Source organism: Phyllostomus discolor, chromosome 6 (genome assembly GCF_004126475.2).
Source record: "Phyllostomus discolor isolate MPI-MPIP mPhyDis1 chromosome 6, mPhyDis1.pri.v3, whole genome shotgun sequence".
NCBI classification, from domain to species: domain Eukaryota; kingdom Metazoa; phylum Chordata; class Mammalia; order Chiroptera; family Phyllostomidae; genus Phyllostomus; species Phyllostomus discolor.
Window position 1 is genome coordinate 157,466,996 of NC_040908.2, and position 20,589 is coordinate 157,487,584.

At 37.9% G+C, this 20,589-nt stretch overlaps 3 protein-coding genes across 5 annotated transcripts in view; all 3 read left to right on the top strand.

Annotated features, from left to right (window-relative positions):
• The window catches only part of LOC114499966 (olfactory receptor 4A5-like), a 70,317-nt gene extending 59,884 nt beyond the window's left edge, over positions 1 to 10,433 (top strand). For both annotated transcript variants that reach the window (XM_036029427.1, XM_028516516.2), the window contains exon 2: positions 9,039 to 10,433. In XM_036029427.1, coding sequence (XP_035885320.1) covers positions 9,089 to 10,036 — 948 coding nt within the window. In that variant the 5' untranslated portion in view covers positions 9,039 to 9,088 and the 3' untranslated portion in view covers positions 10,037 to 10,433. The remainder of the gene's footprint in view (positions 1 to 9,038) is intronic.
• LOC114499916 (olfactory receptor 4A5-like) overlaps positions 1 to 20,589 on the top strand; it is a 203,310-nt gene that overhangs the window by 41,068 nt on the left and 141,653 nt on the right. The window lies entirely within an intron of this gene.
• On the top strand, positions 16,334 to 17,562 carry LOC114499011 (olfactory receptor 140-like). Its single transcript, XM_028514974.2, is given in 2 exon segments — positions 16,334 to 16,447; positions 16,449 to 17,562. Coding segments are annotated over 2 exon segments (930 nt in total). The 3' UTR covers positions 17,265 to 17,562.

Here is a 20,589-nt window from a genome sequence, read left to right on the forward strand (position 1 = left end):
CCCCTAACTCCTCCTGTCTTTAGAGTCAAAAACTCCCTCCATTTGGTGTTTACTTTCTCTAGGAACCAATATATTGAAATAAGTAGTAATCAATTAATTTTTTCTTTTATAGTCATTAGAAATGATTGAAACTGCCAACCAGAGCTTGTAATTATTATAACATCTCTAGTTTATCACACTCAACTAATACTATTTTAATTGGACTGCAAGCAAACAAAGTTTTAATTAGATGTGTAACTTCATTAGAGGTACATGGGAAATTATATTTACTAGTATTTAAATATTTTACTTAGGCCAAGTCAGTATCAGTTTACTGAATATTGAGTTTCAGAGAACCTTGTTGGGAATTTTAACACATAAAGCCATAACTTTACTTCTTTCTTGTTTTTGAACTTTGGTTGACCAATCAATTCATTCTCCAGAAATATTTCTATTTTTTGAACCAATATTCATTTTAGGAGTACTACATTCAGTTGTGTGTAATTCTTATGCAGTTAATGTTCTTATCTAAAGGCATGTTATTTTACCAACATTATTGTAAAGAGGTTGAGGACTTCTTTGATTTATTTTTTTGATTAATAATAAAAATAAATGAATAAAGAAATGATTTTAAAGGATTTCTTCTGTTATCTTGACTGCTGGTATATATTGGTTCTTAGTACATATATGGTGACTGATTTGAAGATGCTATTTTTTAAAAAGGATTATTTTGTTTCATTTTCACAGAGAGGAGAAGGGAGGAAGAAAGGCAGGGAGAGAAACATCAATGTGTGGTTGCCTTTTGCATGCCCCCTACTGGGGACCTTCCCAAAACCCAGGCATATGCCCTGACTGGGAATTTAACTAGCAACCCCTTGGTTCAAAGGTCAACAATCAATCCACTGAACCACACCAGCCACGGTGATTTGAAAGTGTTATTGATTCATTGAAGGACTGATGATTAATTAGACAGAAGACAAGTATCTCAAAACTCAAACTGACATAAATTCTGGGTCATTTGACATTAATAGTAAAAGGCATAGAAATATTATGAGAGAGAATAAGGATGATAACTCAGAAACTGATGCAACAGATTAAACAAGAAAGAGGAAAAGTTGATCAATTTGACTGTATAAAATGAAAAAAAGCTAGAGTTCAAAACAAAGATATTACAAAACAAACTGACAAAAGATATACATAATTCAAATAGGTGAAATGTAAGCAGAAAAAATATACGAAAATATTGCCCCAAGTTAGTAATAAAAGAAATGTCTATCATAATTCTAACCAAATCAATCAGATAATTCTCCAGTTTAAAATTTTATTAGAAATCTATGCTGTATTGCTGTAATTTTAGAAATGATTTAAAATGATCCAGGTTTTTACACAAAAAAGGGTGTATATGACCCTCAAAGACCTGGAACAATATGCAAGCAATGAACAGTTACTTTTGGAATGAGGGGTTGGAAAATTATGAATTTTTGAAGGATACTTTTTTTGCCCTGTAATCTATGTAAACTTTGATGGAGATTGTATTATAAATATATACTTTCTGTAATAAAAGTATTTCTAATAAATAATGAAATAATCCAAGTGGGTCCCTGACAATATTTAATAATTTTGAAAATATTCTTATTTTATGTTCTTTAATCACCTGGAAATGTTTTTTTAATGATACTTCAGTCACTAATGGAAGTTTTTAATGATCAAGTCATTTGTACTAGATAAGAAATTACCCTTTGACATTTCTCATGGTCAGAAAAGCCCTCTGTCTTTCTCTCTTTGATGAATAACTAAGGAAAAATGGATTTGCTGAGAATCAGACTACTTTAATATACTTGGAGTATTTAAATTGTATTCTCTTTGAACATAGGCTAATACGCTAATTTTCCCGCTTTGTGAAGCTTTTATAACTTTCTTACTTTCTTTTTTGTATTGTTGTTCAAATACAGTTGTGTCTATTCTCCCCCTACTACTCCCCCCAACCCAGCCATCCCCACCTCCCACCCCTGATCCCACCAAACCATGGATATTTGTTTTGATGAAATTATTAAAAATAAGCAAAAGACTATATATGAGAAGACATATTCAAAAGTATGTTGTTAGGGTAAAACTTTGAAAGCAATTTAAAGTAAATGTTTGAATTTGTAGTATGAAATTTTGATATGTCAATTTATAACCAACTTGTTTTTTAATCTGTCTGGGCTGCTCCCCCCATGGTTGTACCCTAGACCTGGTCATTACCTATTATTCAAATCCTTTCAAGATCTCTGTTTCATATCTACGAATTTTCAACTACACCATCATTTCCAGCTTGTGTCTTCTGCTGCTCCACTCTAACAATTGTTTGACCTGATGTCACATACAAAACATTGTCCCTGATACTTTTTACATGACATCAGGCATGCTCCTGCCTGAGGAGCTTCACACAGGTTGTTTTCTGTGTCTTCATTATCTGTCCTCTGGAATATGCATGGCTTACCTCCTCATATTCTTTGTTATTGTTAAAATGTGTCTTCTCAATAATGAGTTTTCTGACTAACTCATAGATGAGCAAGCCCCACCTACTAACATTCTGTATGTCCTATTCTTCCATCTCTGCTTAATTTTTCTCCTTAGGGAGTATCATTCCCTAACATGTCAAATAGTTTGAATTCATTTTTTTGTGTGTGTGTATATACTAGAATACAGCTTACACGAAGTTAGGGATTTGTGTTTTTTCAGAAAAGATTTAGCATTAGATCCACAATGCCTAAAATAGCATCTGGCCCATAGTGTGTGGTTAATAACTACTCATTGAATAACAATAAAATATGTAAGTGAACTTCTGCTCCTGGGTTAGGTTAAATAACTTGTGCCCAAAAATGTTCTTGTTGTGAACACCTAGAAAGTCAAATATGATTGAGAGAACACCTGTATGGGCTGCTGGTGACAACCTAAGTGAAAGGCATAGGCTTCAGAGAGAAGACTTTCAAAAAGTTGAATTGCGTGACTGCTTTTCCCCTGGAAGAATTAGTTGAATCTGGGCATCAGTAGGACGTGGGAATCTGGGCTTCTCAGGTGGAGGGTGCTGAGGCGACAACAAGCCTTTTGGAGAAAATTTGGAGAGCTTCAACCATACAGTATATTTTCCATCAGAACATTTCTTCTAGGGTTTGCTGTGTGTTGAATTGCGTCCTCCCAAAATGATGTTGAAGTCCTAACCCTAGTGGCTGTGAATGTGACCATCATATTAAGGTAAGGTCATTGGGGTGGCCCTAATCCAATGTGACTTGTGTCTTCATAAAAAGGGGAAATTTGGACACAGAGACACAAGCACACATGCCATGTGAAGATGGAGGCAGAGACTGGGGTGGTGCATCTACAAGCCATGGAACTCCAAAGATTGCCATGAAGCCACCAGGAGCTTGGGTGAGGCTTGGAACAGACTGTCCTCATATCCCCAGGAGTAAGTGTATAATAAAGCCAAATGAAAAGATGAAATACAGCCATTTGTGACAACATGAATGGGCCTTGAGAATATCAGGCTAAGTGAAATAAGTCAGAGAGAAGAAGTTAAGAATCATATGATTTCACTCATATGTGGGATACACAATGCAATATGTAGGTGATGTATCATAGAAATGGACTCTTGTTACCTATATAATTTTAACCCAATGCTACCTCAGTACATTTGAGTAAGAAAATAGAAAGTTAGCAACTACTAGCATTCTGCTAAAGAAAAACATTGGTTAATAAAAAATAAAAATAAATTCATATAATGAAGAGCAGAGGCAAAATATATGAATATGAAGAGAAGACAAAAAATTAAAATCTCATTCTATGAACAGAAGAATAAAGTTGATAAACTCCCACCATGTGGAGACATTACTTGTGTGTATCCATTTCTCAAAACCCATTTGCTATACACTTCAAAATGGTGTATCTCATTGTATATAAATGATACTTTCTTTGCTTACTAATTCTCTGACTTCACATTATTTTAGAAATTATAGAAACTTTAATTAGTAGTTTTCATTGTAATTATATTGTGTTTTATTAATATTATTGTGATTTGGAATAATGATTATATCTAACGATCACATTTTCTAGAATAGGAAACTAGAAGAAAAAGTTTGCCTTAGGCCACAGGAAGAAAAGGAAGGAACTCAAATTCAATGATATCCCATCTGTCTGAACCTTCACCTGGGCTCTGAGCTTTGTCTGCCATTAGAAAAGATTTCATTTAAAAGACAGAGCCTTTGGTAAATTTTAGAAATCTAGGCCTAAGTATGACATAGAAAACATGGTTTTCCCTCAGAGTAGGGTGCTGGATGGAGCACATGGTAACCGAAATGGAAGGTGTCCCTTAGGGCAGAATGGGATGGGAGGAGGACTCTGAGGGCAGACTCTGTCTGTTGACAGCCTTGTTTGGAATAAATTGGCCCCATGGTTTGCTGTGATCCTGCATTAACTGGGCTAAGTAGCTGGCTGAGCAAATTGGCCAGGCTTGGGTGGGTTGGGTGGAGTGCCTGTCTCTCCTGAGGCTGGCATTTCTGAACTTGTATGAAATTGCTATAAATATCTGATGAAGGAAACCAGAATTCTTTAATTTGGGTACCCTGAAGGGGAATGTTTTGGTGTAACAGGACTGGCCTTAGAGAAGTTTCTACCACAGAATATTGGGGATACTAGTGGGGACATTTCATTTTTACTCCAGAAAATTCTAAGAAACTTTCTGCTGGTATTTCAGACCCTTTTGGTTAGTCTTGCTCAGACTTTCTGGACAGTTTAGCCATCCACAGGGTATCTCCCCTCCCCATACACCCTGCAACAGACAGCCAAGTGGATCCCTGTACATTGTGCAGTTTACATGTTGCACACACATGTGAAGGGAAATCAGAGCTACCAGAGTGAGAACTGTGAGCTCCCTTTTGGATATTGCCTCCTTATTTCAATGACAAAGGTCTTCAAGCCACACTGAACTGTTTTCTTTTTCTTGCCTCCCACTCAGGACTGGGTTTCAGAAAGTTGCCATCATCCAAGTCTGTCTGTCTCCTGAAAAATCTGAGGATCCAGGACAATATTCCCCACGTGCTGAGAGATTCTGATGCATCAGAGTCCCCCAGCTGCCACAGGCCTCTGCTTGATGCAGTGCTGTCTGAGGTCTGATTCTTACTGGAAAAGGGGGTACACTGAAGGGAGCAGTGGCATAGTACCACATACCTGCAGATCTTAGGGCCAGGAGAAGAATGGAGGTGGATATTAATAATATACAAATCAGTATGTATCAGTACTGATGATCAATAATGTGATTCTATAATACTATAATGCTGATTGTTCTAATATTAATGATACCAATATTGGCTGTAGAAGACCCACCGTGACTGCTACTTCCAGAGAAAAATCGCATCTTCTTTGTTGGGATGGAGGATGGGACAACATGGGGCATGAAAAAGATGGAAATGAAATTGTCTACTGAAACCCTAGGACTAAGTAATTGTGCTTTATCCCCAACATGGTTTGTGCTCACCTTGCACTGTGGGTTTTCCCTTGGCTCAGCCCTTGATTCCTCTTCCTTCTTTTTCCCATGTGCACATTTTCCTCCTTTGGCTCTGATTCCTGTCATCACTCTCTAACTTCTATATCCTATCTTCTCCACTATTAATTTCTGAATATACATATAAAATGCTGATTTCTTTGCCCCATCCTCAAGTTTGCATCCATTGGGTCATCAGGATATGTACTACACACAGCAGTGGTTTCTCCTCTACCTGTTTAAGGTTTGTGGGTTTGAACTGCTCTGCCTGGTGGTTGAAGTCTGTTGCTTTGCACAACAGGGTGAGGTAGACTGTTAGCAAATTGCCATGGAGCCCCAAGGCTCAAGTTCTGACCCTGGCTCCTCTCTCATTACTGTCTGCTAACCTCTGCCTCTCAGCTCAGCCAAAAGTACACAAAATAAGACAACATGAAGTTTCCTTATGGGATACAGTGATATCCAATGAACAAAAGATATGAACAAAAACATGAGGGAAGGGCTGCAATGAAGAATGCATGATTCCACACACACACACACACACACACACACACACACACACACACTTTAACATTGGAAGGCCATTAGCAAGAAAGTAATTTGTCTGGCAAAACCCTGAAGACTTTGCTCAGGAGATGGCATTTCAACTGGGTACTCTGTATTTAGGTAGCTATGAGGAGGGAGGTTGTACCTGAAGAAGGTCATCTAGCTGCTGTGAGATATGGGAAGTTCTGAGGTCAGATGCTCTAGGCAGTGTCAGGCTTGGCTGGAACATGCACAAACAGAAGCACCAAGAAGAACTAGTAGAGAAGAGGGTGTTGGCAAAAGTTAGAGGGCTCTGACAGCCACAGTGAGTATTTCAGTCACTGCATTTGAAAACCATAGTAACCATTTCATTATATTTAGGAATCATTGTATTTTCAAAACTTTTTCTTTTCAAGGAGTGACAAGGAGATTAAAGGAGGCAGAGGACAGGAGTGAGAAGAGGACATATCTGAAATTGTGTCTTTTCTTTCTGTTTAGAAATACAGAGGGCCCATGTGAGGATCCACTTCAGAATTCTAGGATTGGCCGTTTGTAATACTGACATTTATGGAACATGCCTGGCTGTCTCGTATGTATGAGGTGATCAATCCCACATTAAAAACTCACATAGACATCTCACTCAAAGTGTTATTTTCTTTAAATTGTGTGAGATATTATTTATTGAGTATTGGATGGTATGTGAAAAGAATTACATTCTCTGTGTTGTGAATATAAAAATAACTCTGTTTTAGGGCAGTGAAATACTCTGTAGGTTATTATAATGATGGAGACGAATCATCACACATTTATCCCAACCCATAACATCTATCACCATGAGTGAGCCCTAACGGAAACTATGGATTTGGGGTAATTATGATGTGTCACTGCAGGTTCATCATTATCGCAGGTGCACCCCCCGGTGGACCATGTGGATAGTGGTGTGTGGGGTGTCATGCATGTGTGGAGGCAGAGACTGTATGGATAATCTCTGTAGCTTCCTCTCAGTTTTTCTGTGAACCTAAAACTTCTCTGAAACATAAAGTTTTAACAATGATATTGACAACAGATGGATCTATTGAAGCTAAGAGGAGATTTAAATTTTGCTGTGCCCCACAGAAAGTGATTGAAAGCGAGTACCTGATCCTTCTGTCAGAAAGGAAGTGACATGTCAGAGCCACTGTCCCATCACATTTGGGGTGCCTGCAGGCAGTCTGCATTTTGTTGGGGCCACTTGTATGCTTCCCACCGAATTTCTAAGTGCAAGGAATAGAAAGGCAGATGTCTTCAGAGGAATTCGGACATTTGAAGGAGGTAGGCACTTCATTACAGATCAGCTCAAATTGTAGTTGGACTAAATTTAGAAACAAATGATGACTAACTTTTGTTAAATAAATCAGAGTGGTAGTTTTCTCTTAGGTGCTGGATAAATCTTAATAAAATCTATTCTCATGTTTTGTATGCCTCCAAAATTTGCATTTCACCAATACCAATATATTCAAACCTCATAACCTGGGCTTCTTGGCTTTTAGCTGGGAAGAAACTTACTTTTCCAAGATTTCTTCCTGTAGCTTGAAAACATGGCTGTAATAGCAGTTTCTTATTGATCTTTTTGTATTTGCTGACAAAAATTGCTTTATGAATATTAATAGGCATATGCCTAATGCAAAAGGTTTGGTCTAATGCAGTGAGTTTCTGAACAACAGATAGATCTGGGAGGGTCTTGGACAGCTGCAGATTTACAAAGATTCATTGGGAATTAAAGGCAGTAGGAGGTAACAGGATGGAGCAGAAATAAAAAATTTAGAGTTTAGTCACTGATCTCAAGTTGACTCTTCTTCTTTCTGCAGATCAAACCTTGGTCAACTCCATCTTATCTACAGCCACCAGCATGACAATGAATAACAGTGTGATTGAATTCATTTTGTTTGGGTTGACACAGGATACAGCAAAGGAGAAAGCAATATTTGTGGTCTTCTTGATCTTTTATCTTGTCACACTGACAGGGAACTTTCTCATTGCAGTGACTATCAAAACAAGCAAGAACCTTGTTAGTCCTTTTGTAACCTGGGCACCAAAGCTCCATTTCTGAGCACTCTTGGTACCTTGGAAGAATTAGAAATATAATTGTGTCTCATTGTCTTCTACCTCTCTTTTCAGTTTCTACATTGTCTTTCCTCAATACCTCAGCCTCACCAAGATTTTTGAAAAAAAATAATACCCACTGGTAACATAAGAGTTCATGATAGTCACGAGTCAGTGAAGTTCAGAAATATTTGGTGAGTATCTAGTGTCTCCGGTTTAAGAGTTGTAGGATAGACAAAGATTACATGGAGAGAATTGCAACTTCTTAAAAAGCTGATAGTAAAAAAAGGACAGAAAACTTGCTGACAGCCACAGAATCCAACTAAGTAGTTGCTTCAGGGAACAATGCGCTAATTATGTCATTGTTGGATACAGTCCTGTCTGTGGAAATTTCATGAGAGATCCATGAAGACTCAGCATCCTTTGAGGCATAAAGCACTGCATACCTGTAGCAAATCATCATAGTATTAAGCGAGTTATTCTAAAAGAGACATTATTTTTGGTGGTACATAAATATTATTTTAATGGTTCTCACCACAAATACTACAAACTCAGAGGACTGACTTCATGACAATTTATTGAGAGGTATTTTTTTTTGCCACCACTAGAAAGTAAGTCATTGCTGACTTGTGTGCCCAGGACTGACAGTTTAACTAGGGCTCTATTAGAGACACAGCTGGATTTGGGGCCTTGGATACTTTTCTCTGTCACCAATCCACTAAGACTTGGAGGAGAAATCTGTGACTTGTAGCCCAAACAAAATCATCTGAGGAGAAACAGAATTGTCAAGGGAAGGTGCAATAGGCTATTAGGAAGAAGAAATCATAGATCTTCACCAAACGTTTACTGTGTGTAACCCTCTATAGAAGATACAAAAATGAAGATGTGCTCCAAAATGTAATGGATGTATTCATATTTGTTTATGGTTTCATTACAGGTCCCTTCTCCTGACCTCTCATTCCAGAAACTGGCTTTAGAGAAGACTAAATGGGACATAGTAACAATGTGACAGAATTTGTCCTCCTGGGCCTCACTCAGGATCCTGGGGGCCAAAAAGTATTATTTGTGATATTTTTGCTCACTTACATTGTGACAATGTCAGGCAACCTGCTCATTGTGGTGACTGTCCTTGCCAGCCCCTCCCTCGTCTCCCCCATGTACTTCTTCCTTATCTATCTGTCACTCATGGATGCAGTGTATTCCACTGTCGTTTCACCCAAATTGATCATAGACTTACTTTGTGGTCAACAGACAATTTCCTTCTCAGCTTGCATGGGACAGCTGTTTCTGGAACACTTTCTTGGAGGTTCTGAGGTGTTCCTTCTGGTGGCCATGGCCTATGATCGCTATGTGGCCATCTGTAAGCCACTGCACTACATAACCATCATGAATAGACAGGTTTGCATCCTGCTGTTGGTAGTGTCCTGGGCTGGAGGTTTTGTGCATTCTGTGGTCCAGATTCTCTTTGTGTACAACCTTCCCTTTTGTGGCCCCAAGGTCATTGACCACTTTGCCTGTGACATGTACCCACTATTAGAACTTGCCTGCACTGACACCTACATCTTAGGCCTCACTGTGGTTGCCAATGGTGGAGCAATCTGTACCGTCATCTTTATTTGTCTACTAATATCCTATGGAGTCATCCTAAGTTCCCTTAAAACTCACAGTCGAGAAGGCAGGCGCAAAGCCCTGTCTACCTGTGGTTCCCACATGACGGTGGTTGTTCTCTTTTTTGTTCCCTGCATTTTTATGTATGTGAGACCTGTTTCTAACTTCCCTGTTGATAAATTCATAACTGTGGCTTATACTGTTATCACACCCATGTTGAATCCTCTAATATACACTTTGAGAAATTCAGAAATGACAAATGCTATGAAAAAACTCTGGTATAAGAAGTTAGCTATAAATAGAATGAGACTGTGTCACTCATATTGAATGCACTTGGTACTAATTCTGAAGCAACGAAAAGGCAGTGCATTCTAACAATGGGTGACTTAGTCAACTCAATGTGTTCTCTTGGGATGCTTTTCTTTTTTTGTACAAAGGTATCAAAAAGTAGAACAAATTATCTTTTGAGGTTAAACTCAATCTAATACAGGAATTCTGAATGTTGAATAAAAAGGCACAGGTATTTTTCCTATTTTTAGGAAAAAATAAACTAAGTTCCCCTTGTAACTTTTTTATTGTGCAGTTACAGTTGTCCTGATTTTTTCCCCATTGCTCTCCCCTGCCCCATACCACCCACCCCCACCTCCCACAGTCAATGCCTGCCACATATTCCATGCCCATGTGTCTCTTATTCTTATTTCTTGGCTTGCCTCTTCAGCTTTTCCCCGCTAACCCCATCTTCCTCCCCTGTGGTCACTGTTAACTGATTCTCTATGGTTTATATTGAAATGAGGATTTAGAAGAGTTTTTTCCTTTGAATTGTGAAAACAAGCTACTTTTAAAAATTTGCTTCTACCTTAAAAAATGGGAAAGCAATTTAGCTAATATTTAGAGCAGATTTCTAAGTTTAAAACAGTGGTTTTTATTTACTTCTTTATTTTATTGTTATTCAAAGACAGTTGTCTCCATTTTCACCCCACCACACTTCCCTGCCCCACCCATCTCCACCTTCCACCCTTGAACTTACCCACTTTGGCTTTGTCCCTGTGTCCTTCATACATACTCTTTGATGGCCCTTCTCCTATTGCCCCCAGCATCCTTCTCTCCCATCCCCTCTGGTTATTGTCAGTTTGTTCTTTATTTCAAAATTTTAATGTTTGCTGTTGTATGCATACAACAGGATTTTGCTCTGCCTTGAATTAAGCATTTTGTCTTCAAGATTACTTCTGTTTCTCATTTTGATGTCTGTGCATTTGAAGTTCAGGATGTTTAGATGGGAGATGATACCATATTAGACTGAATGCACAATCATGGAACAGTTCTGTTAGGCGGGATGTTGGATATATTCAGAGGTTGGGATCAACCCAAATGGGATGGTCGACAATGAAAACAGATTGTAGCTGTTGGTGAGAGTACGGAACACCATACTAATCCAAGTGGTAAACATATTTTCATGCTTTTCCTCCTCAGTTATTATTTGCCTTTTTGCTATTCTTCAAAGAGTAGATGAAGCTTATTTTGTTTTCATGACACTGAAGTTTGGGTAAAGAGATGTATTATTTTGCACAGCAGTGTGTTCCCTAAAAGTTGAATTCAACTTCAATACTTCAAATTGTAGACCTAATAATGATGTGCTTTTATATAAACCAAATTTTGGTTTTCAATCTTACCTTAAAATTTTTTTTTCTCATCATGTAGCCCCTCCAGAACATCACAAACTAGAAAGAAGATGGAATTGTTTTCACTGTATTGTAGCAACATCATCTATGTTTTCTAAGAGTTTTTATGCTAATTAAAAACTTTGAACATTTTTTATTTTAAATTTTTATTATTAGTTTTTCATTCATACCAATAATATATGCAATGTATTCCCAGAATACTATCAATATTGAAAGTGCCTATGTGTATGATTCCTCTCCCTCTTTCCAGAGGTAATCCTAATGTTGAATTTTTTATTAATCATAGTTAAAATAGTTTAACTGTACATGTATGTATCCTTAAGTTATAGAGTATACAGTCACATATTCCTTATCTTTATTAAAATTATGTTACATAGTACATAGTTTTCTGAAATTTTGATCCACTAATTTTATTTTGTTCAATTATTCTATCTATCCGTGAGCCAATACTACTATGTGTACATTACTGTGGTGTTTCAGAATTATTGCAGTATTAAAAAAATCACTCCCAAATTTATTGGCTTCAAACAAATGGTTTCAGTGGGTCAAGTACTTGAGCAGCTCAGCTGGGTATGTGTGGCTTAGCATCTCTCAAACTGTCAGAAATTGGCTGAGGCAAAATTCATCCAGTGTTTCTTTAACCCTATATCTGATGCTGGGGCTCGAAAGTCTTGAATTGTGGGAACTGGAATAGCTGGCACTACTCGAGATCCTAAGGGTGTAGTCCTAATCCAATAGAGCTAGCATCTTTATAAGGAACAGCAGAGCTCTCTCTCCCCATGTGCACAGAGGAAAGGCCATGTTAGGGCAGAGTGAGAAACTGGCCATCTGCAAGCCAGGAGGAGAGGCCTCACCAGAAACCACCTCTGCTGGTACCTTGATCTTGAACTTTCAAAATCCAGAACTGTGAGAAAATAAGTGTCTCATGAACAAGCTACCCAGGCTATGGTATTCTGTGATGTGAACCTAAACAGATGAGTGTGATGATGCTAAAAATGAATCTAGATTGGTTATTGAATCACCAGGATTCAATTCAAATAACAGCTCCTCTTCCAGCCACCAGATGGGAATAGTTTGAAATCCAGAGCTTTTTGAATGAAGGAGCCCTCAGGTATCCTGGATTAAGAACTCAGTGATGTCATGACAAATAGTTGCTGTGAATCTGTATCCTAATCTTTTCTCTGAGTGACCTGAGGCCCTTTAGCAAGGTATTGTGCTCTGAGCAAAGGTAAATACTCAAATCTTTCTGGAGATTACTGGAAATAGGTTCTAAGCTAAAACTCATTCTTGGGTGGCAGGACGCCAGTGTAATTCACTGTTCAGAAAGCAGATTGAAGGTGAAACAGTATGGGGCAGAGCTGTTACAGTGTGTCACTTCTGCACATGTAGTTAGATGAAATGTACTCTACAGGAGCATACGTTTCCATAGTGGGTCTGATCGCTGGAGTAAAGTTATCATGGTATGAAGGACTGATGGAAATATTTGGTACTAACCTTTCTTTCCAAGGTAGTAAGCAAAAAGCTGCACCATATCCTTGGTCTACCAAACAGATTGGACAAATGGAAGGCGTGAATCTCATTATAGTCCCATTTAATTTATAGGCTTGGTTTGGGAATAAAATGGAGAGACAGGCTACATCTGTTTGAAAAATGAGAGCATAAAGAAATTTTGTATCATTAAACTTTACATTTCCAATTTTTCTTCATATGAGAAAATCCTAATGGACAAAATAGAAGAATAGATATGGTTATGATCTCTCAGCACCTATATTTCCTAAGGCAGGTCTCACTTGGAAAATAAAGAGGCTTATTGAAGTAATTACATCAATGAATTAGGCAAACAAAACAATATCTTTTATTTGAATTCCTCTGTAATAAGTGAGAATATCAGATATTCCATGTAGGAAAAGATAAACAGGTCAGGATTTAGGACATGTAATTTCTTCTTTTTAAATTTTTTGTTGATGATTGTGTTTTTATTTATTTTATTTTTATAATATTGTTCAATTACAATTGTCCTCATTTTCCTCCATTAATTTTCCCAGCCCTACCCACTCCCCACCTCCCACATTCAATCCTCCCACCTCCCATTCACTTTGTCTATAGGTCCTTTACACATATTCCTTGACTTCACCCTTCTCCTCCTGTCCCCATGGTTCCCCCTCCCCACTTCTGGTCACTGTTGGTTTGTTCTTCATTTCCATGTCTGGTTCTATTTTGCTCTCTTGTTTGTTGTGTTGATTAGGTTCCCCTTTTAGGTGAGACCAAATGATACTTGTCTTTCACTGCCTGGCTTATTTTACTTAGCATAACACTCTCCAGTTCCACCCATGGTGTTGTGAAGGGTAGGAGTTCCTCCTTCCTTTCTGATGAACGGTATAAAAGTTCTCAAAGTTCAGCTAAGTTATATGAAATAATTGGCTTGTTGGCAAATTGTGCTAATGATGGTGAAATACCCCTGAGGTCTAATTAGCCACAGCTAAGGAAGGTCATGGAATTTGCCTATAAAGGATATGGAGTAGCACTCTTGCAAGGCCTGGGAGAAGGGCCTTATCCAGAGGTGCCATTTATGGGTGAACAAAGACACAGTAGCTGAGCTAGTTGTCATTTTTAAACTTGCATCTTTTCTCCTTTCTTGGTGAACTAATAAGTCCTGAGACCCTGATCATGGAGCTATGTCAGGCAAGTTCATAGGTGAGATTCCCAACCCTGCCCCCCAAAACTAAATCACATAATTATAGAATCTCAGGTTTAAATGCATCTTAGAAATCACATAATCACCCCTGCCCCCACCAATATTAATTTTAAATCTCTGTTTCAGTACATGAAGCGTGAGGAAAGATATAATCAATTCAATATGATAAATGCAGTAGTAAAAATATGTTGAGGTCTTTTTTACTGATAAATATTTAAATTAGAATCCTATTATATATTCAAATTTTTCTCCACTGAATATTATAACCTCAAAATTTTCCTCTGATATTACTCAATTTTAAAAATAATCTGTTAATACCCACATATTATTCAAAGAGATGTATGATATTTTACCTATTGAGGTCTTAGTGTAGGACATTCCAAGCTGTTTCTGATTTTCCACAGCTCTTAATAATTAATTATGTTGAACATATTTGCATGTAATGAGTTTTCTCTTTAAAAAATTTGTCTTTAGAGTTCACTCTTACAAAGAATATGATAGAGTTAAAGAAAAAAGACAGGGTAACTTTTATTTTTTCATAGCTCTTTCCAAACCATTTTTATTATATATTATTTTCACTACGTGCACTATGGTATTTTCTGCCCTGTTGGGGGAGTCCACCTCAGAATAAATAAGGGAATTCAATGAAGCTGCTGCACTTTGTTTTCACATGTGTATAACATTTTCATTTGGGGTAATTAAAAAATACAGCTGTTTATCCATTTACCTTTAAAAGGAAAATAAATATGTATTTTTTCAGAATATATTTATCTTTTCTCCCCTGTTTCTTTTGGAAAATTTTTGTCCCCATCTTTCCTCATTCTGTTGGTGATGGTACATCTTCCTGCAAGCAGGCATGATGGGTGAAGGATGTGCTGGGAGTGTGGGAGAGGAAGGCACGAGAATGCCTATAGCAGAAACCTGCAGGAGTGGGGAGACTCATTCATACCATGGATGGGTGAGCTGCTGCTGTTTGGTAATAAAATGTTGGAGAGTGGTTACAAAAGGCATTTAACAAGGACACTTTTTATGATTTATGTGGACAAACACACATTAATATATGCATAGTAATTGTCCAATAAATATTTGTTGAATGAGTGAATGTGTATTAGATACTTAAAGTAAGTACTCAATATATGTGATTCTATTTATATGTACAACACTTTATCTGTCTTATCTAGCAGACAACTTCTATTTTCTACATTAAATTTCTGTTTTTAAAACTTTGAAAATAAGGGCTTTCTTTGCTTGATAGGTACTCATGTTTTGAGCACCTATCCAAGTGTTGTTGTTTTTGATCCCAGTCTATGGAAGCTATAAATTTACTGAATGTGACTATGTTAAAATTGTGTTAGATTAGTTTTAAACAAGAAAAATGAACTATTTTTAAATTTGTAAACAATATACTATTAATCTAGAATTCAGCTTTCCTTCAAAAACTTATTTATGTTTCTCATAAAACAGAGAGCAATGATAAACAGAGCAGGCGATGAAAGCACTTGAATTCCTAGGTTTACAGGCTGGGGGAGCAGGCCTGTTCTTACACAGGGAGATGAGAGAAGGTGGCAATTTTCTGACCATTTATTCATCAACCAAAGGGGCCACATGGTGCAGATATCATGACAAGCACTATTCTAGGTCCAGGGAGGAACAATGCATGAACAGCATATGAGTTATGGAAGACACCAGGGAGGGTGTATTTTCAAAACACTTCCATGTGCCTGCTTATAATAGATGCTTATTTACCATGTCTTTCTCTCCACAGCTAAAACTATGGGTTCAAATATAAATTCTAGAAGAAGGAATAAGTCTTCTGTGTAGCACTTTGCAACTTACAAAATGCAGCTGAGATTTTCAATTTGTACAGACGGATACAGGAGAAGGCTGGGAAGTGCAGGGCACTGAACTGACTTCACAAAGTCACTTGGAGTAGGAACCAGAAAGAGAACCTGGATCTCTTGTATATAACCCAGTATTTTTATGGTAAATTACACATCAAATGTTGTCCTATAGATTTTTTTTTCAGGTGGTAGCTCCTAGGCATCTGAAGAGATGGAAAGCATTATGGAGGAAGTGAGAAAGAGTTGAAACCATTAGTGGGGTGAGGGGTGCCAAGGACATGTTCCACCTTTACAGTGAATATCCTATTTCTGCATTATGAAATTCACACAATAATCCTTCATGTGTAACAGGTCTCATTTTCTCTCTCTTTATAGGTAATTTAGGTCCTAAGAAAGTGTTGCTTCTTACATGGATCACGTCACACATTCTAACAACGTGACCGAGTTTATTCTCTTGGGACTCACACAGAATCCACAATTGCAGAAAATACTCCTCATTGTCTTTTTGTTCATTTTCCTATTTACCAACTGTTCTGGCTAATCTGCTCATCACCATTACCATTTCCCTCAGCCCCACACTTTCAGCTCCCATGTACTTCTTTCTCACTTGCTTGTCTGTCATAGATGCCCTCTACACCTCTGTCACCACCCCCAAAATGATCATCGACCTGTTGTACCAGAGGACAACCATCTCTTTGGGCAGCTGCCTGACTCAGCTGTTTGTGGAGCACTTCCTGGGAGGCTCAGAGATCATCCTCCTCATTGTCATGGCCTATGACCGCTATGTGGCCATCTGCAAGCCCCTTCACTATGTGACCATCATGAGGCAGGGGCTCTGCTGCCTCCTGGTGTTGGTGGCCTGGATTGGGGGGGTCCTGCATGCCACTGTACAGATTCTTTTCATGGTCCACTTGCCCTTCTGTGGTCCCAATGTCATTGACCACTTCATGTGTGATCTCTTCCCACTGCTGAAACTTGCCTGCAGAGACACCTATAGGCTCGGAATGATAGTGGCAGCCAATAGTGGGGCCATGTGCTTGCTTATTTTCTCCATGCCGCTCACCTCCTACATAGCCATCCTGAGCTCCCTGAAATCCCATGGCTCTGAAGGACAGCGTAAAGCCCTCTCTACATGTGGAGCCCACTTAATGGTAGTTGTACTCTTTTTTGTGCCTTGCATGTTCACCTACATGCGTCCTGTGGTCACCTACCCTGTGGACAAGCTGGTGACTGTGTTCTTTGCAATCCTAACTCCCATGTTTAATCCTGTCATTTACACAGTGAGAAACTCAGAGGTGAAAAATGCCATGTGGAGTTTGTTGAAGAAGAGAGTAGCTTAGCCTGTTCAAATGCCAAGAACGTAATGATGTATATGAACAGGGAGGATTATATCTATAACACACTGTGAAAGAAAATTAACAAATTTTGGAAATCATTGGTAGGGAAAAAAAGAAGCCCAGAAACTAACACTTGTTGAGCACTTACTAATCACTAGGCTTTTTGCTAGGTATTTTGATAGCTTTTGTAAACTTTGTTTTTATTGTTTACAGTATTATAATTGTGCCATTTCCCTCCTTTTGCCCACCGCCACCTATCCCTCACCCTCCTTCCCTCAGATCATCATGACTGAAAGAATATATACACCCTATGTTCATAGCAGCAGCATTTGCAATTGACAAGATCTGGAAACAGCCCAAGTGCCCTCAGTAGATGAGTGGATTAAGAAGCTGTGGTACATTTACACAATGGAATACTTCTTGCCATCAAAAGGAAGGAACTCTATCTTTTGCCACACCATAGATGGTCCTAGAGATTGTTCTGCTATTATGCTTTTGATAACTTTAATGTACTTTTTCACCACCTTGTTGTTCATTTGTATAGATTCAGGGTATGCAGTGGAAAAATCAATGCTAAATCCCTAGTGTGATGCTTCTAGCAGGGTGTCCAACTTTTGGTTTCTCTGGGCCACACTGGCAAGAAGGTTTTCTTGGGCAACACATTAAATACATTGCAACACGTAATCACAAAAAGATCTCATAATGTTTTAGGTAAATTTACAATTTTGTGTTGGGCTCTATTCATAGCTATCCTGAGCCTCATGTAGCCCGTGTGCCACAGGTTGGACATCCCTGTTAGAGTAAGTTTTTCTCTGGAGTCTCATGCTATGTTTCATTATTCTTCATACATGTTATGTGGATGAAATTGGCTTTTCCATAGGACTTTGATGTTAGGATTCTTTCATTTTTATTTTTATTTTAAAATTTTATTTTAACTGTTGTTCAAGTACAGTTTTCTGTTTTTTACTCCCATCTCAGCCCACCTATCCATCCCTTCCCACCCCCCTACCATTTCCACCCTCCCTAGTTTTTGTCCATGTGTCCTTTATATTTGTTCTTATAAACCCTCCCCCTTTCTCCCTGATATTACCCTGAAATTCTCTCCCCTCTCCCTTCTGGTCACTGTCAGCCTGTCCTCTATTTCAGTGTCTTTGGTTATATTTTGATTGTTTGTTTGTTTTGTTTAGGTTCCTGTTAAAGGTGAGATCATATGTTATTTGTCTTTCACTGTCTGGCTTATGTTGCTTAGCATAATGCTTTCCAGCTCCATCCATGTTCTTGCAAAGAGTAGGAGCTCCTTCTATCTTTCTGCTGCATAGAATTCCATTGTGTAAATGTATCATAGTTTTCTGATCCATTCATTTATTGATGGGCACCTAGGTTGCTTCCAGTATTTGCCTATTGTAAATTGTGCTGTTTGACCATTGGGGTGCATAGGTTCTTTTGGACTGGTGTTTCAGAGTTTTTAGAATAAAAAAGAGGAAAGAAATTCTTAGAATATGTGGGGAAAGGGATATTTGGGGAATTAGAGAACCCCTGTTGATTTCTTCCCTTTTGGTACTATGTATCTACCAAAAGTGAAAAGAAAGACCCCCCACAGAAGGCAGAAATAATAATTCATGACCTAACTCTGTTTCTTTTCTTGGCCCCAAAAAATAAGCTGTAATATTTGAAGTTATTCAAATTATTCTTAATTTGGCCTTATTTTCTTAAATTCCTTATGGCTCACAGTTTTTCTTGTATGGAAGAATTTTTTTTATTTTTCCTTTCAAAGATTTGAGGAGCTATTTGAAGAAACAAAGGTGAACATTCTTTTATCTAACCTCAAGAAAAGTGCATATGCTTAGGTTCCAAAGCTGTTTCTCTGGAGGTGTGATACATGTATTTACATTAAATAAATGCTTTATTATCAATCATAGATATTTAGGTGAGTTAGGTGACTCATCCATGTACTAAGTCAGCAGGATCTATATTACTATCCTCATTTTACAGAGAAGCAAACTGAAGCCAAGGGAGGGTTGCTCATTTACTTGCCTCAGTTCACACAGCGAAGAGTTTGAGCTACACAACTTGAATTTAGGTCTTCCAAAATTTATGCTTACCACCTTTCAACAAAATGCACTTGGCTGTTTATATCTGTAAATAATAGTATCAGCCACCTTACATATTTACTTTATCCATCAAGAAAGTTATGTCAAATTTTTTGTAGAGTTATCTTTCATGTAGCTACATATTTTAGCAACAATGCCCCTCTGTGTACATGGAAAATATCAGGGCACTCTAAATTACCATATAACACTTTATGAAGCAAAGCTTCTCACTATGACATTTTGCATCATGTTACTTTTTACGAATAAACCTTTCTTAAACTCATTGGTTATCTGGTGGTATCTCTTCCATAATTTGACCATAAAATAATGTCATAGGATAATACATCTGTTCTTTGGGGGTACCTGTGTGTTCCACTTTATGCATGGCTATTAAATTCATAAGAAATAGAACATTTTTCTACAAAGCCTAGGTCTGGAAGAGATATAAGCAACACTTAACGTACTAAATATGGTCAAGTCTGCAGCAGCTGGTGAGAAACAATTTGACAGAATCTGGACTAAATGACACATATTTAGGAGATGAGAGTAAGCCAGCAGTAAGGATAAGAAGAGTACTGAGTCAATGTTCTTTCCACTCTAAGACAAAGAGGAGGGTTTGAAGAGGGAAACTAGAACCTGTGATTTTGTCTTATGGGCCATACAGAGTGCTCAGTGGAGGAGTGAGGAGACTGATGAGGCACAAGTTACAAATGGTCAACAGCAAAGTTGGAAGGTGCAAGAACTGGAGGAGGAAATGTCAGGTGGTCTGACATTCTTAGTGGATGGAGTTTGCTGCTGTGGGGATAGTTGTAAAGAATGTTAAGATGTCCCTTTGCACTCAGCATCAAGATTTTCTCATGAGGATCAACTGTCATTTGATTATTTTTGATACTTAACACAGCATGTAAGGAAGCAAGTATGTTTACCCCTAAAAATTAGTAAGATAAATGTTGTTTGGATGTATTGTATAAGGGTACTTTAGTTTAATTTGGACTTTTATTTCAGTGAAAATGTTAAGTGAAGGGAGTGAGCTACTATTATTCAAGGCCAACTATGAAGCAGTTTGTTCTTTATATGTTTTAACTCCTTAAATGTAGAAACAAGTTTTATTGGATTTTTACTCCATTTTTTACAGAATAAAGTGGGACTCAATCTAGCTATGCATATCTTTTAGACTCTGCCTCCTCTAGTCTTCCCACTGCACAATTCACCTCACTAGCATGGTGTGAAAATATTCA